Source organism: Paramormyrops kingsleyae, chromosome 19, assembly GCF_048594095.1.
Source record: "Paramormyrops kingsleyae isolate MSU_618 chromosome 19, PKINGS_0.4, whole genome shotgun sequence".
In the NCBI taxonomy this organism is placed as follows: domain Eukaryota; kingdom Metazoa; phylum Chordata; class Actinopteri; order Osteoglossiformes; family Mormyridae; genus Paramormyrops; species Paramormyrops kingsleyae.
The window spans coordinates 27,430,338-27,450,621 of NC_132815.1; the positions used below are offsets into that span (position 1 = coordinate 27,430,338).

Consider the following 20,284-nt stretch of genomic DNA (forward strand, 5'->3'; position numbering starts at 1 on the left):
CATGTATGAATAACAACTTATATCAGTTTTGACGTTCCTAATCTTGCACATTCATGAAAATGGGTATAAGAGCGGTTTAATATCTTGGATGGGACTCATTGGGTTTTTACAGACACTGTACATGGAGTCTGATACACAGTTTAGCTTAGTGTAACCAATAAACAAGCATAGAACATTAACTGCCTGTGTGGGAGAAATCAAAATAGCTAAAGGATTCAACATGCATCCAGCAATAATAGCTGGAGTAACTAAGTTACTATACTAATGGGCAGTTTTCCCCCGTTTTGGTGTCATCTCAATTTTTTTTTTTTTATTAATTACATATAGACAGGACCTGACAGATCCAACATAAGTCATAATATTATCTCTATGCACTATCCTAGTGTGGAAAAACTCAGTTTTGCATGAAGGAGAACAGCTTTGTGCAGGTGAATTGTTTATTTGAAGATCTCTGAAATGCATGAATAGGAAGAAGGCAACAGGCCCTGGTGGCATGTCCTTAAGTCCTGCACAGACCAACTAGCCCCAGTCTTCACCTCCATCTTCAATTAGTCCCAGATAGAGTCTGTCATCCCAACATGCCTCAAGAGATCCATGATTGTGCCGCTACTGAAGAAGAACAACCTAGCCTACTTAAATTATTACCATCCTGTTGCACTCTGTGGTGATGATATGCTTTGAGGAAATCATCAAAGACTTCAACTGTTCATCTCTGCCCAGCTCTTTAGATTCTCTCCAGTTTGCCTACAAACCCATCAGGTACTTGGACAATGCCATCTCTAATATCTTGCATTCCATCCTTTCCCACATGAACACTGGGAGGGGGAACTATGTGAAGCTGTTGTTTATTGACTACAGTTCAGCCTTCAACACCATAGTTCTGTCTAGGCTGGTCACCAAGCTGAGTTCCTCCCTTTATGACTGGCTTCTGAACATCCTCACTGGCAGACCACAGGTGGTGAGAGTCGGTAGCTGGACCTCTAACACCCTCATTCACAATATCGGAGGCCCACAAGGTTGTGCTCTCTACTCCCTGTACACACATGACTGTACAGCCACACACAGGTCCAACACCAGCCTATAATTTGCAGCTGACATAGTGGTGGTAGGTTTCATCTCCAACAGGGATGAGATGGCGCACCTGGATAAGGTTGAGGAGCTGTCTCTGTGGTGTCAAGCTAACAACTAGAACCTGAATGTCTCTAAGACCAAGGAGATGGTTATGGGCTTCAGGAAGGAGCAGCAGAGATTATCAGGACACTGGTGGAGAGGGTCAGCAGCTACAGGTATCTCGGAGTACACATTGTAGGAATTATTAGCTCAGGTAAATTTTAATATCTCCACCAATATGTTTGAATTAAATAAAGTTTAATTAATTATTATTTAATGCTGATTATTAATCAATTGTTATGCCGAATGGTCGGCTCCTCCAAACTCGATTGCGGTACCCCCTTGAGTCTGTTAATGTGAGACTTAAATGGGATTCACTAATTACCAGTATCACTTAGTAACTTGGGTTAGAAGGCTCGTCCAGCGAGCTGAATCACCAGGTAATGTAAACGATTGGTAGCGAAGCTCACGGCCGATGAGAGAGAGTCTCACGATGTTTCAGGCAAGTTTGAGGTTCAGAGCGTGTAGCAAGATCGCACAAAGGCAGGAACTTATTGTGGAACACTCAATGACGGAGGCTAAAGTTGTGTAAAAGACATGCATTTATTCCTAGCTAACACTACAACTAACATAAGACAGACATTACACCTAACACAAACAACAAACATGAAATAACAGAATAAAACAAACAATGTAATTATGAAAATGCAATGACCGGATTTAAATGAGTAACCTTAAATGGGAAATACTGTCCTGCAAAGCAAGCACAGTTTGTGGAAACACGACCCTAAAATCTTATAGCAGGTTAACAGAACAGCTTAAGTTGTTAGAATGAAAGGAAGTTGGTTTACTTGGTTGAAGAGTCGGGGGGGGGGTTGGGGTCTTGGCAGTTGATGGCAGAGCTGCTGAGCCGATGGCACTCAGGAAGGCGCGGCGTTTGGAGCAGTGGAGTGGAGCCCCTTTGGATTCTCTCTCCTGGTGAAGCTTTGTCTTGGGTGCTGTTCTCTGTTCAGCTGGGCCTTCATCGGAGGGTTTCTTGTGGGCTTCTCGTCTCCCGGGCTGATGGTCTTTTCTGTACTGCTGCTGGGTGTTCTCTACGCTGCTTTGTTCTGAAGTCCATGTTTTTATGGTCTAAAGTTCATGAATAGGGATGACCAGGAATTCGACTCCTGGCCCAATGGCTGGCCATCCATTTGGCGGGCTTTCGGAAGGGGGTCTGTATCAGTCCTTTTGGGATTTATGGCCCGACTGATTCTCCCTTTACTGATGATTTTCATTAAGCTGTTATAACTTTTGATACATCCACTTTTATGGTAATCACTGACCAGATTTGGAATCAGGAGTGATTTTCCATCAGTTTGACACCAAATATGCCATACCAGCTTCACAGGTACATACCTCATACCATCTGCATTAATTGATTAAACAATTAATTACTTTATCTATGTGACTCATTCACATCAGTATGGGATACAGGTGTTTTGGGTCTGATACACAGTTTAGCTTAGTGTAACCAATAAACAAGCATAGAACATTAACTGCCTGTGTGGGAGAAATCAAAATAGCTAAAGGATTCAACATGCATCCAGCAATAATAGCTGGAGTAACTAAGTTACTATACTAATGGGCAGTTTTCCCCCATTTTGGTGTCATCTCAATTTTATTTTTTTTTATTAATTACATATAGACAGGACCTGACAGATCCAACATAAGTCATAATATTATCTCTATGCACTATCCTAGTGTGGAAAAACTCAGTTTTGCATGAAGGAGAACAGCTTTGTGCAGGTGCACTCCAACAGATGTTACACTTTGTGCAGATATTACATCAAATATTCATATTACAAACAGCACATCTTATCCATAGATAGGCGTGGCCGTTAGTTTGTGGTAATATCAATATAAGTTGCACATCTGGAAACAACATAATTTGTTTGGTGTGGCTTATGCCAATTCATCTTCTCCAGAATGGATAAGATACACCTTAATTCAGTTCTTTTAACATAGTATGTTAGAACAAAGAAACTTGGTAACGGTCCACCAAGATCTGATAAGGACCACAAAGGAATGTTGGAAGAGAAGGGGGGTTGTTAACAAAGAAGACTCTCTAAAAGTTAGGACACATTGGTTACACTAATTTTCCAGATTCTTCTGGTATACCATGAGAACATATATACAATGGTAGCTAGGGCTGGGCGATATGACTGAAAACTGTATCACGATATGAGTGTTTCATATCGGTCGATATCGATAATTATTGACATTTTTTATGACCCATTTAAAATAAAGACCAGGAGAAAAATATATTACATTTAAACATTTTTATTTTAAACATGTCAACAACCATGGAAAATAAAGTGTTTTTAAAATATGTGCAGTGTTTTGTAAACATAAATAAAACTGACGTAGACTGAGATACAGTACATCTGTAATATAAAAAAACAAACCTGATACAGTACAGTAACATTGTTTGAAATATAAAACCTGCAGAAATATGAAAAAGTAACTCTTCAAGTTATTCTTACTCTAATCATACTTGAAGTTGAACTATTCAAGTATATTTTCAGTCCAGGTTTTGTGCTAGGAAAAGACACACATGCAAACACTAACGAGGAAGACGCGATACGTAGGGAGCCGGAACCCGGAAGTGCGCCGTAAACACAGAGAGGAAAGAGAGAAGGGGAAACAAAAGACACGGCAGACTCGAAACGAAACACGGGATACGCGAAAAACCGGACAACATGACACATACAAACCGAAAGGATACAGACCTATAACTTAATATTCAGGAGACGGGGGGCGAGCGGCGTTAGGGAAGGGCGAGGCGACCGTCACAGTGATTCACAAAAAACCGGCAGAACTTCCATAAAGCAGTTGTTTTGCTGTGCTACGACCATTTATGACAGCTGCGTTTCCGGTGTTCCGGGCAATTCAGTTTCCCTATGTTTCCCCTGTCGCGCGCTGATTTGTACACGGTTTCGCTGTTGTTTTCATGTCTTTTTACGAAGCTCTTGAGGTAAACAAGCCACATATTTTAAAACATCACATGTTTTTTGTTTTTACTGATAATAAATGAAAGTATTTAATTCGCTGGATAGAGATATTTCTTGATGAAAACGGTATAGTATTTCTTATAAGACTATATTATGCGTGACGAACTACTGTATTCGCATGTAATACTGTACCTGAGTGATTTTCAGACATCCCACATACATATTTGCCTAAATATTAGGAGAAACATTATTTCCTGACATCCAGGATATTTGGTTCCCCCCTGTTAAAACAGGTATACAGCAACTCTGGGCCTCGGTACTAATAACAATACAGTATTCACATGTAATAATGTACTTGAGTGATTTTCAGACATTTCACATACCTCTTTGATTTAATATTAGGGGAAACATTATTTCCCGATAGACAGGGGAAACATAGGGAAACCGAATTGCCCGGAACACCTGTTCGGATCCAAACTAGCTTCGCAACCTCTGTTTTCTTCCGACGAAGAATAAAAAATATCGAACGTTTTATCGAACACATTTTTTATTGATATCGATCACGTGTCTATCGCGATACATATCGTAATCGTTTTATCGCCCAGCCCTAATGGTAGCTATACCTTTCTATTTATTTAAATTTATATGTGTTCAAGCAGGAGTATCTAAGTCTACAGGCAGAGTTAAAAAATGACATTAGGCTATCAAAGAGGGATGTAGAAAGAAAAATTGCATTGGAGGCTAAGCATGACAGTAAAGGTTTCTTCCAATATTTTAACTCCAAGAGAGCACTAAAAGCTGAAATCACTAATTTGTAGGATAGTAAGGGCCTTATAATTGATAACGAAATTGATATGGTAAACGAGTTTAATGATTATTTTTCAAGGGTGTTCACAATAGTGAACACAAGTAACTTACCACCAATTAATACGAATACAGCATCGTCTATGACCAATATATGTATAACTGAGGTTGATGTGATACTAAGCCTAGCAAAACTCAAAATAAATAAATCGCAGGGGCCTGATGGCATCTTACCTTTAGTCTTGAAAGAGATGAGGGATATTATTAGCCAACCTTTGACTTTAATATTCCAGAAATCGTTATCTGCGGGTGTGGTACCATCAGATTGGAAGCATGCTAATATAACACCCATATTCAAAAAAGGGGATAGAAGTAATCCAGCAAACTATAGGCCAATCAGTTTAACTAGCATTACTGGAAAAATAATGGAAGCTATAATTCAAGTGAAAATGGTAGATTACCTAGATGCAAATAACATTATAAAGGATAGCCAACATGGATTTAGGAGAGGTAGATCCTGCTTAACGAATCTGCTTGAGTTCTTTGAGGAAGCTACAAGTGAAATTGATCACAAAAAGGCCTATGATGTGATTTACTTAGATTTCCAGAAAGCCTTTGATGTTATCCCCCACAAACGGCTCTTGTTAAAGCTTAAAGCTGCAGGAATTTTAGGAACTGTGGCAGCTTGGATCAAAAACTGGCTAACTGATAGGAAGCAGCGAGTAGTTATTAGAGGCACTATGTCACAGTGGGCCTTCGTTTATAGTGGGGTACCGCAGGGTTCAATTTTAGGACCACTATTGTTCCTAATTTACATTAATGATATTGACACGAATACATACAGTAAACTGGTTAAATTTGCAGACGACACTAAGGTGGGCGGGGTAGCAGATACTAATCTAGCAGCAGAGAGGCTTCAACGGGATCTGGATTTAATTAGCGAATGGGCTGATACTTGGCAGATGAAATTTAACACAGATAAATGTAAGGTAATCCATGCAGGGAGCAGAAATATACAGTACAGATATTTTATGGGTTCCACTGAAATAAAGGTAGCTGATTACGAGAAAGATCTCGGTATGTATGTTGATGCTTCCATGTCCCACTCTCGCCAATGTGGGGAAGCAATAAAAAAGGCGAACAGAATGTTGGGTTATATCTCTAGATGTGTGGAGTTTAAGTCAAGGGAGGTGATGTTACACTTATATAATTCCTTGGTAAGACCCCACCTAGAATACTGTGTGCAGGTTTGGTCACCATACCTCAAGAAGGACATTGCTGCCTTAGAAAAGGTGCAACGAAGAGCTACGAGAATGATTCCTGGTCTTAGAGGAATGTCTTACGAGGAGAGGTTAGCGGAACTGAATCTGTTCAGCCTTGAGCAAAGGAGACTAAGGGGGGATATGATTCAGGTCTATAAGATTCTAACGGGTCTGGATGCTGTTCAGCCAAATGACTATTTCAATATTAGTCTAAATACTAGAACTCGTGGCCATAAGTGGAAATTAGCGGGAGAACATTTTAAAACAAATTTGAGGAAGCACTTCTTTACACAGCGTGTAGTCAGAGTATGGAATAGTCTTCCTGCTATTGTAGTGGAAGCTAAAACCATGGGTTCCTTTAAATCAGAGCTAGATAAGATTTTAACAACTCTGAGCTATTAGCTAAGTTCTCCCCAAACGAGCTTGATGGGCCGAATGGCCTCCTCTCGTTTGTAAATTTCTTATGTTCTTATGTTCTTATGTTCTTATGTTCAAGTACAAAGGGGTAAAATAGGTGATACTCCGTGAACATGGTTATAAGGGTGGCACACAAAACACTAAGATTGTCTAAGGACACATACAAACATAACGTATCTGTATATTGAGACTAGTAGTCGTGAGTAAATCAATATACAGGGTATACAAAAGCCAAACTTAAATGAAATTTCCTTTAGGGTGTTCATCTGTTGGGTGAGTGAGATGTAAGGCAGAGTGTATGTGAAAGGGGGGTTGTGTGCCAAGTCAAGGGCAATAAAAGTTGGAGTGCTGGCCTCCCTTGTTATCTGTGTGTGTGTGTTCATGTGTGTAACCCCCCTTTGGTGCCTCTCGTACCAGGCTCAGCCTTGTCTCAGGCCACCTGGAATTTAGGCCCTGTGATATGTGCATGTGTGATCCTACAACATTTATGAGTACCTGACATGGACGACCCAAACTTCAACACTGCTGCAGATAGCTAGGTCTTGACCGTATGACCTGAGGTAGTTGAGGGAACTATGGGATCTCTGCTATCTGGAACCACCAATGCCTGGTATGGCAGCTGCAAGAATCATCTACATACAATGTAGGTCTAGGGCATTAATATCACCAGAGACACTGGGCACCCAGGCCATAAACTGTTCCAGTGGCTGCACTCAGTAGGCACCTCCGGAGCCTTTTGGCCGAGATTGAGAGGCTGAGGAGAAGCTGCTACCTCCAGGCCATCAGGATCATTAACACCACCCATTAAAAACTAAAATCACCAATAAATGCAAAATAATATTTTCTTATATCTTTACTATTTTTAGTGCTGTACTTATTTAGTTAACTTGTGTTATTTAATTTTGCTATCCTTCTACCTTGTTTATAGCACAGCCTGGAGTAGCGGCAGTTTCAGTTCACTCCTGGTGTACCATCATTCACACATGCTATTCATGCATGTGACAAATAAAAATCTTGAATCTTGAAGGAAGGAATGAGGAGATTAGACATGTTTGTGATTAAAACCCATACCTAAACAGGCAAACAACTTACAATAAGTGTCCACCTGGGTTACATAAAACATAAATATTTGGGAGAAGGTGGTATGCAGGTTGCTGGTTATTTTAGAATACTCCTGCTTTTTATACCTGATGATTTTTTCTCCTCTCTCTCAATGCCCACACCTGCTTTGCATGAAATCACCCCCTAATGCCTCCATTTCAATCCATCTATACATCTCCATTACCTATATGTCCAGTACTGGCCTGGACCATGGGCAACCTACAGTCTATCCCAGGAGAGGCTGTCCCATAGAATAAACTCTTAAACACAATGATATCCTAAGCATGTTTTACAGACACCAGTCCATCAAACGCATTGATTTTGGATTGCAGGGATAAGATGCATTATCCAGCGATAGCTTGCACAGTCATCACAGGTATGGGGAAACATAAGCCCCACTGAGAGCCAAAGATGGGATTTGAACCTACATTTCTGAGACGGGATTGAGCCCCCTTGAGCAACCATGTCATTCCCTCTCTTTCATCTGAAAGATTTTAAGACTCGCAAAACGAGAAAAGACGGCTTCATATTTTATTTTGTTTCATGCTGCCTCTCTGTGGCGAAGATAAGACATTGCAATTCTATAAAGCTTTGTGCCCCATGTCCTATGACGTTCCTCCCTCCCCTCAATCGTCCCACGGGAGCCTGGGAAATGGATGGCGTGATGGTACATGGATGATATTATAAGCTTATTGATTAGTTCTGAGATCTGTTAAAGTAATGATTCAGACTAGCGTTCCTAGCCCGCGCTTGGTCCTGGGTCATGCTGTAGGCAAACAGAAAATGTTATCCAAGTCATACTGAAATGTTATTTAAATCCACCATAATCTATTGTTTACGACTCTATAATAAATCAGTAGACTATAAATTAAGTCAAATTAAAAGTTAGAGACAAAACTGGTGTAGTCCTGGGTCATGAATATCTATATAATCCTTCTCTTTATGTAAATTGTCATTTAGAAATACAGTTAATGTCGTTTTGTGGCGAGAGGAATGCCTCAATTCTTCAAATATACACTCACCTAAAGGATTATTAGGAACACCTGTTCAATTATTTGAGCTAAATCTGTTCAGCCTCAAGCAAAGGAGACTGAGGGGGGACATGATCCAGGTCTATAAGATTCTAACAGGTTTGGATGCTGTTCAACCGAATAGTTACTTCAGCATTAGTTCAAATACAAGAACTCGTGGCCATAGGTGGAAATTAGTGGGAGAACATTTCAAACTGGATTTAAGGAAGCACTTTTTTACACAGCGTGTAGTCAGAGTATGGAATAGTCTTCCTGATAACGTAGTGCAAGCTGAATCCTTGGGTTCCTTTAAATCAGAGCTAGATAAGATTTTAACAACTCTGAGCTATTAGTTAAGTTCTCCCCAAGCGAGCTCGATGGGCCGAATGGCCTCCTCTCGTTTGTATAGTTCTTGTCTTCTTATGTTCTTAATTCTCATTAATGCAATTATCTAATCAACCAATCACATGGCAGTTGCTTCAATGCATTTAGGGGTGTGGTCCTGGTCAAGACAATCTCCTGAACTCCAAATTGAATGTCAGAATGGGAAAGAAAGGTGATTTAAGCAATTTTGAGCGTGGCATGGTTGTTGGTGCCAGACGAGCCGGTCTGAGTATTTCACAATCTGCTCAGTTACTGGGATTTTCACGCACAACCATTTCTAGGGTTTACAAAGAATGGTGTACAAAGGGAAAAACATCCAGTATGCGGCAGTCCTGTGGGCGAAAATGCCTTGTTGATGCTAGAGGTCAGAGGAGAATGGGCCGACTGATTCAAGCTGATAGAAGAGCAACTTTGACTGAAATAACCACTCGTTACAACCGAGGTATGCAGCAAAGCATTTGTGAAGCCACAACACGCACAACCTTGAGGCGGATGGGCTACAACAGCAGAAGACCCCACCGGGTACCACTCATCTCCACTACAAATAGGAAAAAGAGGCTACAATTTGCACGAGCTCACCAAAATTGGACAGTTGAAGACTGGAAAAATGTTGCCTGGTCTGATGAGTCTCGATTTCTGTTGAGACATTCAAATGGTAGAGTCAGAATTTGGCGTAAACAGAATGAGAACATGGATCCATCATGCCTTGTTACCACTGTGCAGGCTGCTGGTGGTGGTGTAATGGTGTGGGGGATGTTTTCTTGGCACACTTTAGGCCCCTTAGTGCCAATTGGGCATCGTTTAAATGCCACGGCTTACCTGAGCATTGTTTCTGACCATGTCCATCCCTTTATGACCACCATGTACCCATCCTCTGATGGCCACTTCCAGCAGGATAATGCACCATGTCACAAAGCTCGAATCATTTCAAATTGGTTTCTTGAACATGACAATGAGTTCACTGTACTAAAATGGCCCCCACAGTCACCAGATCTCAACCCAATAGAGCATCTTTGGGATGTGGTGGAACGGGAGCTTCTTGCCCTGGATGTGCATCCCACAAATCTCCATCAACTGCAAGATGCTATCCTATCAATATGGGCCAACATTTCTAAAGAATGCTTTCAGCACCTTGTTGAATCAATGCCACGTAGAATTAAGGCAGTTCTGAAGGCGAAAGGGGGTCAAACATCGTATTAATATGGTGTTCCTAATAATCCTTTAGGTGAGTGTAGGTCTCTGCTGACGAATATAGTACCAGGCGGTTCTACTGGTATACGCATATTTCGGACTAAAAGCACCGTCTCTTTTGCTCATTTTGGTGGAACCAAGCATATCAAATGGTTGCATCTGATGATGCCATGTATTACCGGTAATTGTTATTTTCCTTCGTGCCGCCTACGCCATGATACGTTCTATAGCAGCGCACAATGACGGCATTCCGCAGTGGCAACATTTGTTTTCCCTTCGCCGAATGTCGGTCAGTAAGGCAAAAGGGCGGGGATGGATCCAGCCAATCAAAGTAAAAGTGCGGCAGTGTGCCAGCTCTGCCTGCTCTCCGATTGGTCGCGCCCCTTCGCCGTTGCCTGAAATCTGATTGGTAAATTGTTGTTACTAGGTGTGGAAGGGAGAAACAGTTCTATTTATCGTAGGAAGAGAAATGTCGCATTAAATAGTACTGCATGTCATGGCGCTTCTGTGGGGTCAGTGTTTACTGTGTTGTCAGTTTGTTACGTCAGAATTAAGTAATAAAGTCAATATAATGGCATACAAGAATAAATACAAATTTAATATATTTAATGAAGTACGAATGCAGTTTGACTTTATTCTTTCTGCATACACATTGTGTGTTGCACTCTTGCTTGGCTGTAAGTAAATGTCTAAGAATGAGTATACATATATATACACACACACACACACACACGTTAGATCAGCAGTCAGGGATGTAAAATACCGAGCCAGCAACCCGTCGACGTTTCTTTCCACAAGACTTCTGATGAAACAACTGCTGTTGGAGCTGAAATCCCACATTATGTAACGAAAACAAAAAATAGTGTGTACGCTAAAATTAAGTCGACTAGAGGCCGTTAAGAAATTATGTCCAGACTTTATGTGTCTAAATGGATTACTTGGTTAAGCACAAGACATTAACGCGAGCCTACAGCCCATAGCTGTCTTCGTAACAGACGCTGTTTTAAAGGGAACGACTTAAACCAGAAGCTCAAGTCACTGCAAAATGTATGTATGGTTGATGCAAATGAACGGCGATCAATAAAGATTCAATCTTAGCAAGTCGGGAACTATACTTCGTTGACGTTTCTTGCAACCTTTCTGGTATATTAACCTCGCACTTGGAAGAATGTAGAAAAAAAGTAATTTAAACAATTGTAATAATATCAAAAACATACACGTTTATTTCTTACAAATGTTTATTAAATAATAGGCAAAGTGAAAGAGTAGGTAGAAATCACAGTGGAATATCATCCACTCAAGTTTTTTTTTTTCTTTTTCTTTACATATAGGTTCATTTCATATTCTGTAAATAAATGCAGTTTGGAATACACAGTACATTCATATATAGATATGCATATGTACACATTTACAGACAGACAAAATGTTTACTGAAAGACTTTGGCAAATGAACAATACATTTAGTAAAGTGTGACTTGTATGAAAGTAAACAAGAATTCCTGTGAAGCAGGGATAACAAAAATGAAAAAAGACAGTTGTTCCAGTGCAAGATGAGTTTGGAGTATTTTGTGAAGTTATTGTAGCAGCCTTGTCTTCATATTGTCACCTTCTTTGTAGATACTGGGAGGTCAGTTGAGAGGTGGGTCTGCGGTCAGGAAGGTGGACCTAGTTTGGAGTTGGTGGTAATGCATCAGTGTGGGACACTGCAGCAGGAGAGGCAGGCGTGCCTGTCTTTCCCCTGACTGCCTCTGTCGTTTTGTGGTCCTGCACCCCTGCCTGCCAGACAGAGGTCTTTTTGGTAGCTGTGTGCCGTCTAGTGTGCTTGGTCAGATGGTCGCTCCGCATGAAACGTCGATCGCACACGGGGCAGGCAAATTTCTTCTCACCGGTGTGCGTTCGCCGGTGCCGTGAGAGCTCGTCAGAACGGGCGAACCTTTTCTCGCAGCCATCCCAGTTACAGCTGAATGGCTTTTCACCTGCTCAACAAAGGAGCAGAGAATCAGCTTCTCGTACACGTGGCATTAGCTGACGTCAATACATGGTCCCCCTAGGTACACCCTCTGAAACCAGCTACATTTTTTACTTTTTACTGTGACCACTAACATTTCTGGGAACTGTTGTATACATAATACTGTTTGCAATAAGATTATAAGTCTGAGAAGGTTAGTATTGGTAGGCTGAATTGTTACAGCCAGAGGTTTCAGTTACTGCAGTGGAGTGCTTGTGTAAACAGAGGCAGGGACATTCTTTGGCCTATAGGCTGCCTGGGGCACTTGCACCTGGCTGTTGCGGCAAAGCTGTCCATACACCTCCAAGGCATCATAAACGTAAAGCTAGAGCAGACTAGATTTGATGGGCAGGTCTAAAAATATCCTGCAGAGACTGTCAAAATGCATATGATTCTATAGGTTAGGTAAGTCCCGTCATCAGACTCCCTCTCCACCTTCAACAAATGCCTCAAGACCCTTCTGTTCCAGGAACTCCTCTACTTCTCTGATGTTTCTCTATGTTCTCTGAATGTTCTTAATATTGCAATTCTCATCAGTGAATTGTCTTTATTTTTTGGATGGTGTAGCTCTTGTTCCACTCACTTCTACCTGGGTATTCATTGGATGCTCAACATAGTTACACTTATGCCTAGTTGCCTCCTTGACAGCCATACAGTATGTTGGTAATGTGCTATCTGCCTCATTCGTACATCCGTTTGGACAAATGTATCTGCTAAACATTATAAATGTTAATGTAAGTCTAATGATTTGAACAAAGCTGAATCAATGAAATTACTGAAGAAAAAAAATGACTAGTGTTGTTTGTTACGTTAAGGTGTTCTACATAAATATGGATGTTGTGTTCACTGACGCTGATCTATATGCAGAAGCGGGGTGTACCTGTGTGAGTTCGGAGATGGGCTTTCAGATGAGAGCTCTTGAAGTATGTCTTCCTGCAGCCTGGAAAGCTGCAGACATAGTTCCGTCGGCGGGAGAAGTCAGCATGAGGAATTGTGCTCCCGCTCTGTCCCGAGGGCACGTAGACTGGGGCGGGGGCCAGGGGCAACAGCTTGGTGTTGCCAAGGGTCACTACAGTGGGGGGACACTGGGGAGGCTGGGGCACTGGGGACTGAGGTACCACAAACATGACTGTACCTTGGGCTACAGGGGAGCCTACCAGAATGGGCTGGGTGAAGGGGGGGGGCCCAGGTGTCTGTGTCCGTACAGGGGTCTGGATGAGAGCTGAAATCATTCCAGGCTGCCCACCCACAGGAAACATATGGCAGAACACAGGGGAACTGGCAACGGAAGATGGGGACAGGGAGGCTGGAGTGGGTACCACCATGACATCCCGACACGTCTTGGTCAGGGCTGCACAAACGCCGTTGGTGCTTGGAGTGGCAGGCCGCACCAGAGAAGGCTCGTGGGCAGGCCGCCTGCTGCTTGGGGCTGCAGAGGGCGCCGGTGGGGCCTGCTGGGCAGGGGGAGTGTCGGCGGTGTGGCGGATGACGCTGGTCGCCATGGCCCTGCAAGGCGGGGGGGTGCCCCCCTGAGAGACAGGGGAGCCCAGCGCTGTTCGGGGTAAGGCAGGTCTTGGGTCTGAGCTCACGGCAGGGGTAGCAGTGGCATACATAACCGTGCAGGCAATGGAAGAGTCAGCAAATTTGGGGCTGTGAGGGGGGGTCATGCACTATAACAGGCCAACAGAGAGAAAGAGGAGAGAGGAGAGACATGTCAGACCCAAGACAATATAAAAGCAAAATATTCACAGTTTCACTCTCTTAAGACTATTTACTTTTTAAGCTGTTACGATAATAATTCACGCAAGTTCTCTGTGCATGTTTTTTTTTCCCGACACGCCTCTTTTACCCACCAGCGATGATAGAGAAATGAAGTCTCTGCTGTGGTCGGTAGGATCCGGGTGCAGGAGGGAGTCACAGGAGTCTGAGGTGGGTGTGAGCGGTCGCGGCTTGTCTGACCTCTGACCCAGTGAGCTCATGCTCACCAAGGCCTCTGCGGCCTCCAGGTCATGGTATGCCAGCGTGCCACTGCAGGACTGCTCGCTGTCATGTCTCTGTCGCTCCAAGGCTGATGTGCAGATGTTTGTCAACTCCATCTTAAACAACCACAAACACAAAGCTGACATTGTTAATAATAAACTCTGTCAGCAGTCACTAGTCTCCAAAGTTCATTTTGGGCTTAGCATATACAGTTCAAATATCTCATGAGTTTAAATGAATAACACGCTACATATAGTCCACAGGGCCACAAGTGAGTGCCCGCGATCAGCACGCTTATTAACTGCACGCAGTTATCCCGCCACTGGGGGAACTGAAAGACTACACCCAGCGAGGCGCGCGGCGCTCTGCTCCGGAGCAGGAAACCTCCCCCAGCCAAATATAGAGCAAGCGATGACGTGCTGGCAGCTAGCGGCCATGTGAGACCCCAAAGCAGACCATTACGCAGCCATCAGGAAGTGCCGAATTAACTCGCACTTGCGGCAACCAATGTAGAAGATCTGAGTCTCTTCCCAGAAACGACGACAGCTGTTTACGAGTCCAGATAATACAAGGAACCAGCTGCGCCATCAGTATTGCGAACGCAAATCGAACCCCTAAATATGATATTAACCTTTATATAAAAACATAATAATGCACTGAATGGAAGTTAAGGATATCCACCATTAACTTCAGCCCCTTTGTAAACAAATTAACATTTTAAAGAAATAAGAATGTAAGCAATTAATATAACCCGGGAAGCAATATGTTTAATATCAGATTTTTAGGGTTCTCCTTTGTGTTAAGCAATTGCTTTCGTGTTGCTATGTAGGATAATGTGTCGGACAACAACATTCACGGTACTGTCTGCGCGTCATGCATCACAATTTAATGCAATTAAATGCAGCTGACACTTAGCACCTTCCAATGAGGCATCACTGATGGACAGACAGGTAAACTGTTACACGTTGTCATTTGTTAAATTGCAAAGCAATTCATAGTTACTTTTCATAGCTAAATTGAACACAAACACCATCTTTATAAGCAGAGGGCAAAAAACATACGCAGTCTTTCAGCGATCCAGCCGGGATGCATTTGCTGGCACAATTATTTTTAATCCTTGCTACATTATGTCACAGCAGTAACCACGACCCTGACAGCAAAGCGAAACAAACAGGATCGCTTGCCATAAAAGAACAACGACCTTATCAAGTCAGAATAATTGTAACTCACCCTGCTCGTCTCTTCAGTATTTAAGTTCTGCCGCGTGGTATAAGTGAGCATTTTACAGAGATGAAGACTTCCCAATGGTCGCGTCAGGAAACAATGGAAATAAAGAGGCAGCGGCAATGCGACCGCTAAGCGAGGAGCTGGCTACTGGGCATAAAAATAAAAACGTTCACCAGCGAGGTCCAGCCTCCTCAGCTGTGCGACCAAAAAAAAATTAAAAAAGAAAAACAAAATTCAGAACAGACTCGCGGGTGGCAACATACGGCCAATCATAATCATAGGTGTATTCGACGTTGGCCAATGGAAGCGAAGATAGCGCGTGGCCAGCGCGTGATTGCGCGGCGATTGGAGGAAATGGGGAGCGTGGCTACCGGGGGGTGTGGTCGGGAGTCAGCGGTGTCAGAATAAACCCGTTGAACCCTTCGCTGGAAAACTGGGCTAAAGGTCGTATTACTGAGCTGGGGGAAGCGTGAGATACTTGCGCGCGTCTGGCCAGCCCACGCCGGAGGAAGCGCGGCGGGCGGCGGCTGAAGCCTCACAAAGAGCCAATGTTATACCACGAGCAGTACCAGAATTACCCCTTTAAAGCATTTATAAGGACTGTATTTAAGTGTATATTTATACGTAATGGTTTAGTATAATTTGTCCATCTATTTGACAGTTGATCACGATTACTTGAGTAAATGATTGTATTAGGGGCCTGGTTCAGTGTCGAACGGCGTGACTTTACCTGTTTAAATAGGAATTAGATCAAATAATATAATACTATTTTTGCTGATTTTCTGTACCGAAATCAAACCCTAAGTTTAAACGTGCTGGTCCCACGGTTATTTATTTTTTTCGGCTCAAATTAGAATTCCGTTTGGCGTTTGTCCTTTTAATCATACCAAGTGACGCAAGCATGTCTTTTCTGTGAAACCTTACCGTTGTATTTATCAAATCAGCTACTTTAAATGCAGCATTAAAAGACTCCCTTAATGTTTTGCATTTGTGGTGTGTTAGAGAATCACGATGCCCACTGAATACATGTCAGCGCGACGTTATGCGTCCCCAGCCTGCCTTATAGATATTGATGTGCGCTGTGCCCTAACTCACATAAGCTGGGACTCCCCGCAAAGGGAGGGGTTCACACTGAACCTGGCGACCCCTTTGCAGAGAGGCTGTTTTCCACAATTTCATTGTGAGGGCTCCATGGAGGAGGGTGGGGCTTATTCTTTATAGTGCCTGTATGTTACCCCTTTTTGTTTATTTCTGACCAATGCTAAAAGACTCCTAAATGGGGTGCTGCCTTCAAACAAGAATCCACAGAGTGTAGATGATATTTGCATATATTAAATAGTCAGAAGGGAAATCTTATTTCGTAAAGATTGTTGATCAAAGGCCGTTTGCCCTCTTTATATGGCTCTATTAAATTCATGAGCGGACAGAAATATTTTGTAATTAGTTCACACAGAAAAAATGTTCGATCCTGCTCTCCAAAATGTAGGGTTTCACAGTCCTTACAGTGGATGTAAAAAGTCTACCTACCCCTGCAAAAATGGCGTGTTTTTTTTGTGATAAAAAATGTAACCAAAATAAATGTTATGTTGCAATTTCCAAATTGCAATCTATACAAATAAGGTGAAAAAAATCAGAAACTGTTTGGGGTAGGAAATAAATAAAAACCATACAAAATCCTGGCTGCATAATAGTGCACATCCTTTAATAATAAACAATGTGTGTTCAGAATCAACCAACCAAATTCAGCCTCATCTTAAATAGTAACTAGTGTCAGGGGAGTTTCTAGCTATTGAAAAGATCAGGGACTAAGTCATGTTTACCTGGGGCTTGACTTTTTGTTTTTTCTGAAGGAAAATTGGCATTGGGTCTAAAATACTCAGTTTGGCTGATGATTCTGATATCCTCTTGGTTGCTTTGTACTCCAAAAGTCTCAAACAGGATCTCATCATTGAAAAGTAGACTATATGGACAAAAGTATTGGGACACACCTCTTAATCAGTGAGTTCAGGCGTTTCATTCATACCCATTGTCCCAGGTGTATAAATCAATCACCAAGCCATGCAGTCAGATTTACAAAAAATTTGTGAAAGAAGGGGCCTTCTGAGGAGCTCAGTGAATTCAAGTGTGGTACCGTCATAGGATGCCACCATTGCAATAAATCAGTTTGTGAAATTTCTTCCCTGCTAGATATTTCACTGTAAACTGTAAGTGGTATTATTGTGGAAGCATTTAGGAATAACAGAAACTCAGCCTCAAAGTGGCAGGCCACAAAATTTAACAGAACTACCCATCCATCCATTTTATAAAACTGTCTTTGTCTACCTTCAGCAATCCATCCATCCATCCATCCATCCATCGATTCTCTGTCGCTTATCCAGGGTTGGGTCGCAGGGGCAGCAGTCTAAGCAGGGATGCCCAGAACTCCCTCTTGCCAGCCACCTCTTCCAGGTCCTCTGGAGAATACCAAGGTGTTCCCAGGCCAGCCGAGAGATATAATCTCTCCAGTGTGTCCTGGGTCTGCCCCGGGGCCTCCTCCCAGTGGGACATGCCCGAAACAACTCCCCAGGGAGTCATTCAGGAGGCATCCTACACAAATTCCCAAACCACGTCAACTGGCTCCTGTTGATACAGAGGAGCAGCGGCTTTACTTTGAGCTCCTCCTGAATGTCCGAGCTCCTCGCCCTGTCTCTAAGAATGAGTATCTTTGACAATGCATAGCAAAATTCACATGCAACACAAAAATCATTCTTGGATGACCAATTGGGTCTCTTTCTGTATTTTTCTGATTTTTTTTTTTATCACAACTTGATCCAGATAGTGGGCTGGATATTTTACTGGACCTATTCAGGTTAAGTCCATCTCTCAAAGGTACAAAAACATTGCCCATTCAAAGAATAGATTTGGAAAGTCTAGCTAAAGGCCTGTAACATAATCCATCCAACCACCAGTCACCTGGTTGCTTAGCAAATGCAGATGAGAGTCAAGCAGCTGATGAAAGTCAAGGTTGTCTGCAGGACCGAACGCTGTGTGTAATGGAGTTATGTATTTCTGATCATGTATAGGAATGCAGAACAGGCATGACCCAAATCAACCACAGGAAGTGCGTTCTGCAATTATTGCTGCAGTTCATGTACCAGGGAGGAACTCAGATGCTAACTTCAGCAATAACCTATTTTGCATTTTATGCATTTTACGTTTTTTTTTTCTTGTACACGTTCATCTGTCAAGTGAGTGGGTAGAGAGCTACAATTACAGAAACAAATCACAGGCCTGATTTGCCCGGGTTACAGAAGCTATTAGCTACAGTAGCTGTTAATTGTCTGGCTGATTTGAAGCTTAGCAGCTTTCCTCTAGAGAGAAGGGCCTCTGTAAACAATTATCAGTATGAGAAGCAGAGAGGGGGAGGCAGTAGGAAGCAGCGACCTGGAGAGAAACTCACTCAAGCTCAAACAGGAAGGTGAGATGGGGTGGGGGGGGGGGTGGGTTACTCTGGGTCAGGGGATCAGCCATTTCCTCTGACTCTGATATTTCACTCTGACTGTCACAAAGCCCTCATGTTCATGCCGTGTTGTACGGCAGACTGACATCTCAGTGCCGCTGTCCATGTTTGCCAGGATTCCTGTGGAAATGGAGCCTGGGAGGGAAAAAGAGAGAGCGAGAGAGAGAGAGAGGACGTGAAAGAGAGAGAGAGAATTAGCTACCTGCAAGAATTACACCAGAGGACTAAGAAGGGTCCTCTGCACCTCACCATGATAACATTGCAGGACAGGCATTTGCTAGCTAAATTCAAGACCTGTTTTTTTTTTTTAAATTTAAATCTGTAAAATGTCTTTGAATTTGATTTGTGTGAGCACTGTTAAGGACAGGCGCCTGTCCAGGGTGGTCCCCAGTCTTATACCCTGTCCTGCCTGGGATAGGCTGCATTCCCCACACAACCCTGTGCCAGATAAGCTGATGGATCTTTAATGTTTGACTCTTTAGATTTTATATCGATTCTTCTCTCAGAAACCTGCTTGGTTATGAAACATGAGAAACACTGACAGTCACATTGTGTCGACACTTGTAATTTTACAACAGGAATTTATACAACATGCAGCCCTAAGAAAATATATTTCCTAATATTGAAAGCATATTCATATATATTTCTGCAACAGTTCGAGGTTTCAGTTTCAAAAACAGCAGGAACCTGACCACCCTTGTTTTTATTTTCAAAATCTTTCAAGTATTTGTTTTTAGGAATCATTTTTCAGACGTTTAATGAATCCTTATGTCAGATGTTTCAGGGTTATGGTTAAAGTAAGCCATGACTTTGTTATTAAGAATAGCATGAAATAGCCATGCTCGTCACACTGCATTTCTACCCCGATGTGTGACTGGTTCGTTTCGGCGCTGGCTCTGCAGAGCTTCTCCCGCGGCCTCTGTCGTCACGGTGACAGTGGCATCTGGGAACTGGGCCAGCCATCCTGTCCCTGAATGACTCTCCCTCACTGCAGATGCAGTGTGCGGAGACGCACACACATAGACACACTCGCGGATCAGATCTGGGCTTGGCCTCACACAGCTATAGTGACAAGGACGTTTTAAGAAGCAGAAAATCCTATATGCTGATACACAATTACCTTCACATTCACAAAGTCACATATAGCAATATATGCAAGTTGAGAGAGTCAGTGAATGGCTTGTCTGTGATGAATGTGTATTCAGGGCTTTCTCGCGAAATGTCAGCCCTTGGCTCTATCTCCGTTTGCCCAGGTGTAAGCAGGACAGGACAGGAATCATTCCCAGGCTTCAGGTGCG

At 42.7% G+C, this 20,284-nt stretch overlaps 1 protein-coding gene across 1 annotated transcript; it reads right to left on the reverse strand.

Moving 5' to 3' along the window:
- Positions 1 to 11,492: 11,492 nt before the first annotated feature.
- LOC111851169 (Krueppel-like factor 11) lies at positions 11,493 to 15,729 on the reverse strand. The gene is made up of 4 exons (XM_023825825.2): positions 15,491 to 15,729; positions 14,134 to 14,376; positions 13,161 to 13,950; positions 11,493 to 12,248 (listed from the first exon to the last, which is right to left on the reverse strand). The coding sequence occupies exons 1-4, from the start codon at positions 15,539 to 15,541 to the stop codon at positions 11,938 to 11,940; spliced, it is 1,395 nt and encodes a 464-aa protein (XP_023681593.2). The 5' UTR covers positions 15,542 to 15,729; the 3' UTR covers positions 11,493 to 11,937.
- Between the last annotated feature and the right edge of the window lie 4,555 nt (positions 15,730 to 20,284).

What these genes read in the sequence shown, in the direction of transcription:
- LOC111851169 (XM_023825825.2), bottom strand. Translation starts at nt 15,541, where the DNA reads ATGCTCACTTATACCACGCGGCAGAACTTAAATACTGAAGAGACGAGC. An exon ending in ATACTGAAGAGACGAGCAGG is followed by an intron (nt 14,377 to 15,490) that starts GTGAGTTACAAT and finishes TGGTTGTTTAAG; the next exon opens with ATGGAGTTGACAAACATCTG. An exon ending in TCATTTCTCTATCATCGCTG is followed by an intron (nt 13,951 to 14,133) that starts GTGGGTAAAAGA and finishes GGCCTGTTATAG; the next exon opens with TGCATGACCCCCCCTCACAG.